Source organism: Acromyrmex echinatior, chromosome 8 (assembly GCF_024713525.1).
Source record: "Acromyrmex echinatior isolate Ae372 chromosome 8, ASM2471352v2, whole genome shotgun sequence".
In the NCBI taxonomy this organism is placed as follows: Eukaryota; Metazoa; Arthropoda; class Insecta; order Hymenoptera; family Formicidae; genus Acromyrmex; species Acromyrmex echinatior.
Genome location: NC_141859.1, coordinates 14,117,421 through 14,131,498, shown reverse-complemented (window position 1 = coordinate 14,131,498; position 14,078 = coordinate 14,117,421). Strand labels below are relative to the sequence as shown.

General features: G+C 31.2%; 1 protein-coding gene and 1 long non-coding RNA gene across 5 annotated transcripts in view; one reads left to right on the top strand and one right to left on the bottom strand.

Moving 5' to 3' along the window:
• Positions 1–14,078, top strand: part of ATP8B (ATPase phospholipid transporting 8B) — a 46,740-nt gene that overhangs the window by 14,830 nt on the left and 17,832 nt on the right. Inside the window, exon 3 of one of the 2 annotated variants that reach the window (XM_087408805.1) lies at positions 9,566–10,150. In XM_087408805.1, coding sequence (XP_087264931.1) covers positions 10,007–10,150 — 144 coding nt within the window. In that variant the 5' untranslated portion in view covers positions 9,566–10,006. Of the gene's footprint in view, positions 1–9,565; positions 10,234–14,078 lie in introns of those variants that run through there. The other variant, XM_087408806.1, reaches the window with a different exon arrangement.
• On the bottom strand, positions 2,228–9,867 carry LOC147908845 (uncharacterized). 3 transcript variants are annotated; one of them, XR_015545981.1, is made up of 3 exons: positions 9,765–9,867; positions 2,893–9,578; positions 2,228–2,823 (listed from the first exon to the last, which is right to left on the bottom strand). It is a non-coding gene; the product is annotated as an uncharacterized LOC147908845 (long non-coding RNA). The 3 variants fall into 3 exon arrangements; XR_015545980.1 differs by having other exon boundaries at positions 2,228–4,128; positions 4,190–9,578; XR_015545979.1 differs by having other exon boundaries at positions 2,228–9,578.

Below are 14,078 nucleotides of genomic sequence, written 5' to 3'. Positions count from 1 at the left end.
GTGACATATATCTGCACATGCGCACACAGCACACTATTTTGACAGGTTAACCTTATTATTTAACAGTATTAAAATCACCAAATACTTATTTTCATAATCCAGTTATTATAAATTATTCTAATTTATAAGGAATTGAATAAAATCGCATCTTTTATACACATTTATTAATATTCAATTGTCTTTCCAATATCTTTACCTTTTTACTTAAACTCTTTCTCTTTCAAAAGAAACAATATTTTTCGCTATGAAATCACACCACTTTCATAAGGTTATACGTTTAGCATATGAACAGTTGATACAAAACACAGCCATACTGCATTCCTTTGGGTATATTTGTGATGCATGCGCAGAACTACCATACAATTTCGGGGTCCATTTCACATAACCTTATTCTAAGAAGTTAAGCGGGGAGCACAGACTTGCATGACGCATAACACATGAAGCATAAGAAGATGAATCAATTAAAGTCCTTCCTTTCTATTTTTTTTCTTTTCATGAAATAAAGGACTGTGATTGATTGATTTTCTTATGCCTTTTATACGTTATAGCATTATGCAAGAGTCTGTGCTTTTCGCTTTAAGCAATCTAGTAGCGTGTATATATATATATATATATATATATATATATATATATATATATATATACATATATATAGCGTATGTGTATATATATATATATATATATACATATATCGTATATAGAAGCTGTGGGAGAAACTAAACTCCGCTATGTCCCTCTGGTGACAGTACCGCATACTGCTGAGCGACTTTAGAGAAAAAATTTTGAATGTATTCCTTAAAATTATCTCACAATGATTAATTAGTTACTATGAAACAGAATGCTTTAATAAAAAAGTTTTTATCTAAACTAGAAAAAAATGTAATTATTATAAACAATATTTCACGAAATCCAAGTAACTACTGTAGTTGAGTCACTATTTCACTATCAATTAATAGTACTTACCTAATATTATTATTATGATTATATTTTTTATTGTATTGAGAACTACTTTAGTTACTATTTCTTTGTAAAACTAATTACAGGTACTTAAATTGTAAAAGTTGTCAAATTTATATTTGTCACAACTATTTTATTTTCTCTCAGTGTGATTATCAAAGAAATATTTATTAACATTTAGTTTTTTTTTCAATGTTTTTTCGAAATTCGGAGTCATAAATTCTAATCGATTTATAGACCTAATTATAAATGATAAAATGCTTCTGGTCATGCAAACTTTTCAACAGCGATATTAGGAGCTCTATTTTTTGCGTATGTTTCCTAGAAAATTGTGACTTCGCGTGGATTATTTCATTATTGTTTCATTATGTGATAATCCGACAGTGAGCTGGCAGAACTTGTGTCTCTTCGATATTTGCGAGTCCTGTCGTAATACGGTTTGATAATGTGTGATACTTTGTCCTTTTATATTTATAAATAATTCTTCTGGCATTTCATGTCAAATAAAAAAGTATTAACATAGTATTTCTCAATATTGTTTTAATATTTAATATGACGTCGTTTTTAACAACTAGATTTTTAATTTTAAAAAATTTATTTGAAATTCTGAATTCCAGCTAATAATAAATTAAATAAATATAACTCCATTTAGGAATTAAACAATATTAAACAATATCATGTCTAAACAAATCAGTTCGAGAAAAAGAAACAGAAATATAGTATATTTCTATATTTCCGCTGAAGATACTTGGTCTTGAACTTGCGTAGCCAAAATGATCTAAATCTGTTAATATAAATAGATTTGCATTATATTACCGTGCAAGACACAATCGCAGCATTTCTCATTACCATACAGCCGTATTGAATAAAGAGAAAGGAAAAAAGGCACTTGACTCAATATCGTTGTTCGTCTAGATGCAGAGCCGATTGTGTCACCAACAAAGCCAGATAATTGAAACGAATGACAGGACGCCTTGGTCGAGTGCCAATTATTGAATATACATTCGCCGTTACCGCGACTGAAGGTGCAAAAAAGTTCTGTGGCTTGGCTAGCGCCGTATATCGTCGTTCGTATTCTTCGAAGTGCTTCATCGTAGCCTCACGTGAAACGATACGAGTTACATAACGGACCTGAGATGTTGCAAATGTTCTGACGCGATAAGAACACGCGGGTGTGTTGGATTTATTTAATATTAATTTAATTGTCTTCAAATCGATATTTTCGAAGGGCTTATGTAATAAAGCGAATAGCATAAAAAATTACGGAATATTTTCATTTTTGGATTGTAATATTGTTTATTGCTATTACATTTTTTTCAAATAGAGATTTGGAACATCGACAACACCATTTTTATAAGACCTAAGATGCTGCAAAGAAGTTTTCTGTACTGTCAACGAGCTACACAACGCATCTCGGATGCTGGAAACGGTCGCGTATATACGACGACGATGCATCTGATACAATTGATAACCGAACGCATACTGCATTTATTTCGCGTTCTCACATCGACGGAATATTTGACGTTTCGTCATATTACAATCATCACTATGAAGACGTCGGCACTTTTGCAACGCATGCCGGAATATAACACGATTCCTATTGACATAATTGGCACGTATCGATGTCAGTCCCAATTGTTTTACAAGTATTCATTATTAATACTTTATTTTACGCGAGTCTTGTAAAATTCTCTCTAAAGAGAAAAATGAATAAATACATGACATACGCATGTAAAAAGAAGTATTATATAATTGGATGTACATATGTATTTCGATCGCAAGCCGACACTTCGAGATTGCTCCGAATTTCTTCTCTTTTCTCTTTTTTATAAAAGAGCATCCCTGATATGAAGTCTCCTTCTGTCTCTAGAAATAAAGAGAATTAATTATTTATCTTTAATGTGTATCGAGAAGATACATTATATATACACTTACACACTCCGAGGATTACACTGTCTTCATATTGACGTGATTATTATACTTTTTATTTAGCTTTCGGTATCTTTGATTCTGAGAAAATATACATAAGATATCCTCACTTATTTCAAAATTTTTGCGTTTCAGAAAAAATATGCAAGATCACTTTTGCTCGTTCAATCAATTTCCTGATAAATGACTAATTATTTGTTTGTGCAAATATTAGATAAAAATCTAACAATTTGAATTACTACAACAATCCTATATAAAAAAGAATCGTCACGCTACGTACTTGCTAACGGAAGTGAAGTACCGCGCGGTTCCATTATCGTTGAAAACTCCATGCTGTGCAGACGAAATCCAGACAAGATCATAAGAGCTCTTGTTATAGACTTCCACACGTCACTCCGTGCTAGAAGATCCGGGGCTAATTATGCCGAATGTATATATATTCACATCCGTACTCACGTTGCTCTATATTTAGCACTCTCGGGTATAAAATGATTTGTTTACGATTCCTCTCAGCGAACAGCTGGCTTCACTAATGAAGATTTCAGCTTTATCTTAAGCGCTTTTTTATCTTCAGATGAAAAGTGAAAAACATCATTTTATTCGAAAAAATTAAGTAAACGATTAAAGGGATGCTGAAGCGACGATCGAAACTTGATTAAGGTCAATAGTGTACAAACTTTTTTTTAATTCCAAATTCGGTAATAGTAGTCTTTCATTTATTTCTTATAATTTATTTATTATATATTTTGTCTTTCTCAAACGCATTCATCTGTCCTTATTTAACATATTGCAACACTCTTGCAAGATCGAGCATCTATTGTTAGACATAGTTATTGCTTTGTTTATCATTCCGGGTCGTCGCTCAGCATTCATATATACGTAATTTGCAGATCGATATAAATCTTTCTTTTTAAAAAATATTTTGAAACTAACGTGGTTCTAATATTAACACATATAAAAAATAAGAGCATAAAAAACCACAGCACAAGTTATAGTTTGTGATATTTAATTATTATTACATTCATTAAAACATTAAACGTTTCGGCCACAATCTGGCCATCTTCAGTAATTCAATAATATTCTTAAAACGCAGAGTTACATCTAGTTGACATTAAATTCAACAGTCGAGAGTTGTAATTAAATAAACATGTTCTTTTGTATGTGAAGATGCTTGCTTCATGCAGTAATGTTACACGGTCAATTGTCATATCAAGAAAAGTGTAGAACAAGAATTTCCTGATTCTAAATAAAATTGTATATATTAAAATCTTCTAGTCAGAATATAAAGAAAAAGAATCATTACCTGTTTTACAGCAAAAAAACCAAACGATGAATCTCGAATATTTCTTTTACACAGTTAGAATTTTGTCGTGACATTATGTGTTGTTATTTGTCCTATCATATATTTTACCACTATTTATATATCTGAGTCAAAATTTTTAGAAAGTTCTAGAATTGTTTATTAACAGAAAGAGACATCCTTTTTTAGAAGAGGAAAATAAACCTCAGGCAAACCTTCCGTGTCACTTTGCTTATTGATACCACTTGTTTGTCTTTTTATATGTATCATTTCCGAAATTCTTCTTTTCGCTAAAGATTGTTCTCTATCTAAAATTCTTATATTATCCCAATCTAATTCATGCATCTCATTCGTACGGTGACGTGAGACCACAGAAATTTCGGAAGAAGGTTTTCTTATATCAGCTTTATGTTCTTTAATCCGAGTTTTTAATTTCCTTTTGGTTTGGCCAACATAAGAAGATTCACAGTTTAAGCAATTAATTTTATAAACTACTCCGCATTGGTCATCCTTAGGCAAAGCATCCTTTCCTGTCTTAATAAATGTATTCAATTTATTCATTGGTTTATAAGCTATATTAAAACCGTACATATGTGAAAGTTTTTAAAATTTTTCCGAAACCTTGCCCAAATATGGTAACGTGAAAAATTTTTTAGAAGTAACATTAGAGTCACATTCATTATTAATTTCTTTAAGATTTTTATCTAAATTAGTTCTGTTTTCCAACGTTTTAATTCTATTATTTATTGTAGAAAATATAAACTTTAAAGGATAACCATTACTTAGAAACGTGTGAATTAATTCAGAGATGTTTTTTTCATGAAATATAGGATGGGATAAGAATAGACTTCTATCAAATTGCCCAATAATAACTCCCCTTTTTCTAACGGATGATTCGAAAAATAATTCAGATATCTCCCAGAATTGGTAGGTTTTTTATAAATATCGAAGATGATATTTCCTTCCTGTCTCATTAATTTAACATCTAGGAAATGTATGCCGTTATCATCGCCAAAGTCCACAGTAAAAAGTCCACAGTAATTTTCCTCTTCTAAAAAAGGATGTCTCTTTCTGTTAATAAACAATTCTAGAACTTTCTAGAAATTTTGACTCAGATATATAAATAGTGGTAAAATATATGATAGGACAAATAACAACACATAATGTCACGACAAAATTCTAACTGTGTAAAAGAAATATTCGAGATTCATCGTTTGGTTTTTTTGCTGTAAAACAGGTAATGATTCTTTTTCTTTATATTCTGACTAGAAGATTTTAATATATACAATTTTATTTAGAATCAGGAAATTCTTGTTCTACACTTTTCTTGATATGACAATTGACCGTGTAACATTACTGCATGAAGCAAGCATCTTCACATACAAAAGAACATGTTTATTTAATTACAACTCTCGACTGTTGAATTTAATGTCAACTAGATGTAACTCTGCGTTTTAAGAATATTATTGAATTACTGAAGATGGCCAGATTGTGGCCGAAACGTTTAATGTTTTAATGAATGTAATAATTAAATATCACAAACTATAACTTGTGCTGTGGTTCTTTCTTTTTAAGCTTTCAATCTTAATTTCATAAACTCATTGTCAGTATTGTTTGTGTATATAAAACGCTGAACTGTCGTTTTATCCATAGGAGCTATACAAACTTTTGTATTAAGAAAACATCTACGTCAGATAACAGCTTTATGAGTTGAAAAAATGTAAGTTTTGAACTATTTTTTTTTTCGATTTTAGTATAAAGTCTACTGCAGCACCACCAAATTTTGTGTCTACTTTAATTCTGTTAAAAAAGGATTTTTTATTCCGTTCAGTAAATTCGGAGAATTATATCGATCTGCAATGTCTCCACAGTTCCTTAGTTTTGGTCACTCCAGCATCCCCTTAACTTAATAAAAAATTAAAAGTCGTTGAATTATTTTGTTTCTTAAGGATGTATCAGAGTTTTACAATCTCTCCAAAAAATGACGAACTAGAAATTTATAGTTTCCATATAAAAATGAATATTATACGTATTTATAATTCAATGAATGAAAGAGAGAGGGAAGGGCGAAGGGGGTAGCAAGGAGAGAGAGAAAGAGGGGGGGAGAGGAAGGGAGGTCAATATTTAAATTTAACAATACTATTTTATAATTTAAGTGAAAATTTTCGCATTTCATTTTGATTACAATATTTTTTAAAAACGTGTCTGCTTTTTATTGAAATAATATTTGAACTAGATTTTAAATATAACCACACTTTTCACACTTTTTGTATTACTTTCAAATATAATGTAGAAAATCATTTTTTTATTTTTTTAAAAAATATAATACATTCTTAAATGTAAAACCTCAAATAGTATACTATTTGTCTCATTTTCTGAAACCATGAATCCATATGCTAATTATGAGCAGAATGATATTTCAATCAATGGTATTTCGGCTAAACCGGAATGATATCTTGATTAAGCATTATTATCTATTATCTTATTATATCAGAATTTCTTCTATATGTGTTTCCAATGTGATATCGAGGGATAAGTATGGCGTCGGCGGAAATTTCCGGGCTCGAACGCGTGGCTACTGCAAGATCCGTTTGCCATATTATTTCGGGAGAAAGCCCAAGTATTTTTGTTGCTAAAACAAATGTAGCAGCTTGGGCGAACGATGACTTTATTCTAGTATACGGCATCAAGGATGGTGAAGAGCGTGCCGAACGCTGCTCTTGAAGGATCTACTCAACACTAGTTCGAGTACGCGTGTACTTAATACGCAAGAGTGTTCTTGTTGCTCTCAATAGTAACTTTGAAGGAGCGTTATCTCACGCACTATGTTTATTAGTTGAATATACGCTGATATACCTTCATATTTTTTGACGGCTTCTTGAAAAATGAATGTCTACTTTTAATTAACACCTAATGAAAATTGGCTTCTTTATTTACTTTCTTATTATCTCAGTACCCCATTTCTGTAATTCTTAATAATAATTTGATATCATTACATTGTTTTGCAATTTTTTTTCATATATAAATCTATGTAACAATTATGGCCTGGTTCCACCAATGCAATGTAAGATTAGCTTTAACTCGGTCCAACTTATTTTTTATCTTTTTCTAATTTTAATGCCCCTTTTTACCAATATAGTTTAATTTTAATTTCGGTTCAATCAATTGTTTATTCTGAAAATTAGATGAAGAGTAAGTTAAACTAAGATTAAAGTTAATCTACATTGGTAGAAATGGGCCTAGATCTGTTTGCGTTGCTTTTCACATCCAAAATCTTCGCTTTTTTTTTTTTTTTCAATGTCCGAATATACATTTTTCTCGTTTTAAATTTTTATGGATTTTAAACATGAACAAAACTAATATAATGAGATATTAGCATTGTTGTTAAGAGTTACAGACTCATGATACTGGAGTCATCTTCGAATGAATAATCGTAAATTGTTAGCGTTTTCAGTATTCTCGATAAGCTCATTATGGACGAGACGGAAATGCAGATGCATTTTGCGATGCACAGTTGTTTTATTACCTGCTCGATTATTCTGGTCTAGAAACGGAATAAATGCGCCGCTTTCCGTGCGATCAATTGGTATTTATGCATAAATATTAAAAGTAATTGATTTCATAGACGTATCAGCTATAAAATTAATGAGAAACGGACGACCGCCTCTAGAAAACGGGGTACCATACACTGTCGTTTGTTCATTGCGAGACATCTCCGATTACTGACAAAATGATAATTAACCTACACGTGGATAAGTATGTATTACAATCTTTTTCTATGACATGTTCGAGAATGGGAAACGTCTACTTAAGAGAATAATCCGACATATATGCGACGATATATGCGGTTACTATTTCGATATGTATATTTTTGTTGTACTATACTCACAGTACTATTAATTTTTTTATTAATTTTTTTATATATTTGCTTATTAATTTTGCAAATTACATCATTTTATAATATTTTATAATATTTATTATTTATTATACATTGTAATTACAATAAATAATTGACTTAAAAAATGATAACTCTTAAAATACCATTTTTTGTGCATTAAAAAAATCTTTAAATTTTTTATGAGAAGATAAAGAGAAATTGCTTATGCAGAATGTCTACTACCTAAAAAAAACCTGAAATTTTTAGAAGACTTCTTTTTTATCCTTGAAAATGAGAGATTTTTATGGAACTTTATCAGCATAAAAAAATTTTTGGAATTTTACTTATTTCTGTTTCTTTCTGATCATATTGTCTTGCTAATGCAAAATGTTGACAATCGGTTAAGCAATAATGGCATACATATCCGTGTATATTCACGATTATATTTGCATATCTCGCGCGCGAATTTAAAAAAAAAGGCGAGATAAGTATAAGACAATATTCAGCAAAAGAGTGTAGCTTACTAATATTATATTGTGAATATTTTCCATTGTTCTATAAGTTTCATTGGTCCAATTGTAGAAAATATAGATATACAAGTATCTCGTGGAATTCTTATCTTCTATTAATTTAGTATATAATTTGTTTTCATTACTTGCACTCCTATTAGGTGTTGGAATTAATTCGTAGCGTTTTACAAGTGATGGGAAGTACTTTTATTAATGTATTTTTTAATGCTCATGTGAAATAAATAACATTCTTTCATTAAAAAACGCTACGAATTAATTCCAACACCTAATATATTTTGAAGTTGCATTTAAAACATCGTTTAATCTTATCTGGAATTTTGAACAAAATACCTGGAAAATCCATTAATTCTCAGAGAATGTTATTTTAAAGAGTTTTTCAGTAAACACTCTGTTGTATTATTTTTAATATCCGAATAAGGATTAAATAATAATTAAATTCTAGTCTCAAATGAGTACGATAATCTAGTGTTTTCCTATTTTCTTGATAACAGAATCAAGAAAAGGCGTGTTAGATAACGCGCGTCTAACCATGAATAAATCGCATTATCGCATGTAAGGAGAGCAACGATATAGCAATATGCCATTCCTTTTTTTCTTACACGTGGCAACTCATTGTCAGCTCGAATTAGCTCCTATAATTTCAAGGTTGTGTAACAATGAAAAGGATATAATTTGTAAGTTGATGTTAATTGCGATACTAAAACATATTTTTATCGATATAAACAAGTATAATTTTTCCAGAATATTATATTTTAAATAATAAAAATGATGAATTTTACTACAAGATTCACTTGTTATTGTAACGATCAATCTCTAGTTGAAAAGTTTCTAAAAACCAGACTACAAGGGACGATTAGCGATGTCGTAACGTTCTCATTGCGAATAATTCAAATGCAGTCTTCCACATCGTTATTCTTTTGATCTTTTATCCGTGCATGGATTTTGATGACAGGATTGATGATTTCCTTGCAGAATTTCGTTACAACTGCAAACAAGACGTAGCGATTACATCGAAGAAGAAGAAGACTTTAAACGTCAAAGCTGTGTCGCGGAAAGAATGCCTATCGTGTCTTGCGAAAAGTAAAATTTTTGTAAATCGAAATTTTCGTGACTCGTTTGGAACACCGAGATAAGTCTCAACGAAATTTTCTCACATTTTCTGGTTACTTACCACGGTGGCGAACAATTGCACTCGTTCTATCGGGTGAAAGACGTACGCTTGGGTTGTACACAGCATCGTCGGATGTTTAGACCCTACGGGAGAATGTCGATTGGACAACCGAGTCAGTCGGGTTATCAGAACAGTCGAGAGAAGCAGTCGAGTGGTAGGAACGGTGGTGGTGCGGTGACCAGATACAGCAGAATTTGGATCGTGAGATGTCATTAATGCTGCCGGACTAATGCGGCCCCGCGATGATCGACGGGGACGAGAAGACGGTGGTGGCCCCCAGGTGGAAGAACTATGTAAGAGACGAAGCGCGAAGCGGGGGAGAGGACGAGGTCGTCGTCTCTCCACCGGCAGCAGCGTGGCTCAGGTGCCAGAAGGTGGCAGAAGAGGTTGGCCTTATAGAGGGTTTATAGTTTGCGTAGGATAGACGATGAGCGTCGAGGTCGACACGCTGGAACTCGAGGTCTTCGAGGTGAGTCCTCAATCCCTCTCGAGGATGCGACGAACGGGAGTCGCGCGAAATACACGTCGTAAAAAGAAGCGGTTATATCTCCGTTAACAGAGAGATCGTGCTCGAGAAAATACGGAATACTCGACGATTGTATTGCCGAGCGATCACTGGCGAAATTTTAATCCACGTACCTATCCGGACAAAGTAATTGCTTAACATTTCGTTACCATTTTATGTGATGTTTCCGATTAAAGGAGAAATCTGGGATTTTCCTTTTCATTAAAACAATTTAAAAAACAAGCAGAACATTTTTTTAATATATTATTTTAGACCTTTAAGATTTTTTTATATTAACAGCAATCAATCTTTATTGTTTAAGTTTTTAATTAAATATAGATGACACGACATTTCTCATAAAAATAGATTGTCTTGTGTCTGACCTGCAAGTTCATATTAGCAAGCAGGAGCTTACATCTAATTTTGTAGTTACATAATTTAAGTATAAGTGGCAATAATAACGCACTGCAGCGTAATCACAATTATAATGTTGCCTGTTGTGTAACATAATATGCTAAGAAGCTAAGTATGATCTCCAGTAGATATGTAATGTAAAGTTAGATTTTTCAAAAACATTAAAAAATTATTTCTATTAAACGTAATTTAATAATTTTTTTCTTTTACAATAACATAATGATGTATGATTCTGCTTTTTTTCTGATATAACGCACAAAATATGCGTTTTAATTTCGTCCGATATCGAATCGAAAACAATGCTTGGAAGGACAATTTGACTTCCTGAGTACACAACAACGAGACTGAAAAGTTACGTAATTTTCGATATTATGCAATGGACTTCCGTTCGCTAGCCCGCGTTCCGTTTGACAAGTAATGCGCTTTGAATGTGACTTTATCGATGCGAATGAGCTATTACCGTGAAACATATATAGATTTGTCAAGTTTTTTGATTAACATAGACGCATTCCTATCCTTATTCATTTTTTATTCCCATAGTGATTGTATTATTCATACTCGACATTCATATACTTGTCCAGACAGAGAAAAAGTTTTTAAAGATAATTGATTAGTCTTATCATGGCGATATATCTACTCGTAAATGTTTTATGGAAATTATGTGCACGCGAATTCTCAGCTAGACAAAATATAATATTTATATAAAATATATATAAAGCTAAAATTATATGGACACACTCAACACACACGCACATTTGTATTTTATAATAAAATAATTTTTTAAATCTATAATTCCTTAGTGAGTGAAACATTTGACTTCACTAATCGATATTCTGTTACACTTTCTCGAATGCAAGTTTAATCTTGTTACATGTGAAATTGCCATCGCGTGTAGCTTAAAACCAGCTTGCAAGAGTAAATTGGAGCATTTGAGCCAATCGGTCGAAACATTTGTACAGTTTGGTCAAGCGAGCTCCATACATATTTTGAATTATTATAGAAGATTTCAATATGATTTCACACAATTAAAATGTAAAATGACGTGAATGCTACAAAAATAGAATAGAATCAAAAATATTTCTTATAACTCAAGATATGGAGTAATAAAGAGATAATTATGATTAGATTTTTATTCTTTTAAGATTAGAATTTTAATTTTCTAGAATTATAAAAATACGAAATCATTCGCTGTTTTGCTATTTGCGCTTATATGTATACTTGGAGAACAATATGTCCGAAATATGGACATAACATGTCTTTAAGATGTCATGAAGATGTCTTTCACGAACATCATGTCATAAAGATCTCCTCAAGACATTTGTAAAACGTTTGATGTGGATTCTTTTTGGACATGCATGTTATTTGAGTATGCATTTTAACTAATTCGTGCATCACAGTACTGATCATCAACATAGACTTTGACATACACTTTCTCGTGCGTGTACGTCATCCGCGAAGAGAAAAAAATGCGGCGACATACGGTCGCAGCTTATAACAGCCAATAAAGCTCTTATAGACGTTCAACTTTATGTTCATCGACATGCTGAAGCTTTGTCGCGAGTACCGGAAAAAGTCTCTATTCGCTTTGTCCGTGACATGTTTTCACGCACGCATGCCGCGCGATCTATACTTGTATGCACCGCGCTGCTTTTTACGCGTTTTCTAGAACACCCTCGATCTTCGGGATTTATTTTACGCGGCCTACATAAATGATAAATTGCTAGCAAAGTGGAACACACAGTGCGCAATCGTCCTTCACGAATCAGTTGCAAAATTTCTTTACAATTAACAAAGATCTGATTTCTTTTTTAAAGTTTCTGATGTTTGAAAAAGAATTTCAGGATCATTATAACACGAACTTTCTTACTTAATATTCATATTAATTAACATAAAATTTTTGGTCTTCGTAAATATTTTTCACCAAATAACATTGCAACAGTAATTGATTGTTGTGGTAATACATGGTAAGTTTTTATAATTAAGTTACCTAATAAATTATATTACCTATTAAATTAAGATAATAACTTATTTAAATTTTTTGTCAGAATTTGGCAATCCCGTGTTAACATACAGCGATCAAGAAATAAGATTTAATCTTATGTCAAAAAAATCAAGGAATCAGAATAATTTTCGGATATAAACTTCACTTCGACATCTTAATCGGCATTTTATTATTTAACATCTCGCATTCTTTTATTGTACTGATGATGGCCAAGACTTGGCCACGGTTACATTTTTAATTTTAAATATATGACTTTGGCAAAAAATATCTTGCGTATGCAGCTGTATTAGTTATGCTTCTTCTTATTTATGTTTTAGAATTCCAAGGATTTTCTATTTTTTATATTTAATTGTTAGAGCTTTTTTTAAAACATTTGGGTCCGATTTTTCATTATTTGATTAACCTGTGATTAAGCTTAATCTAATATTTTATCCAATGGTATTTATGATATCATCCTAAATGAAGCCCATTGGATAAAACATCAGGTTAAGCCTAATCGCAAGTTAATCGTGCCATAAATATATATAATGAAAAATCGTGCCATAAAGTTAGAAATTTATCAATTGAGGTATCCGGGATCTTGTATGACTTAACTAAACAATTTTTTCTAATTCTTTTCTATTCAAAATTGAAAACTGATGATCAAAAGAAGAAACATTTGAACATTAAAAAAATATATGACTTTTTTATAGAAAAATATCAGAAAAATGAAACATAAAGTAATTCAAGTGTTCCAGTGTTGCTTTTATAAGATTATTAAAAAAGATATACTGATATGTAAGAATGCACGAAGAACTGTTTTCCATACAATTGACTTATTTATTATTATTTTCACAATTTTTAGCAGGTAAATTAGCAGGTAACTTAAAATTCAATTTGAAATAACAAAATCCAGGATTTGGAATAATAAAAAAAACGTTACAATTGATGCATGTACGTTCAGTATAATCTAGGGGTTAACTATATCAAGAGACACTGGTAGTGTCTTGGCGCAAAGTCACGCGTTAGTTCTACTTTGCAAAGTTTTTCTCTCTTTAGTTATAAACAAAAATATAAACTAAATACTTTATTCTCAATACATATATTACATGATAAATACAAAGCTACAATAAAATGTATTACTAACAATCATCTCTTGATAATTATGGAAAGCAATTACTTACTACGTAATAGTTTTCAATTTTGGACTTGACAAAAAAATAACAAAATATTACATCGTGATCACAATGTTCTACATTTTGTTTTACTAACAATAACCAACTGAAGAATGAACCAACTGAGCAATAAATTAATGCAATCGAGTCAGATGGACAATCTGCATGCATACTTTATTAATGCTATTTGGTAAATTCATTGTATAATTACTCACAAACAGTAAGTAGGTAGGGCATAT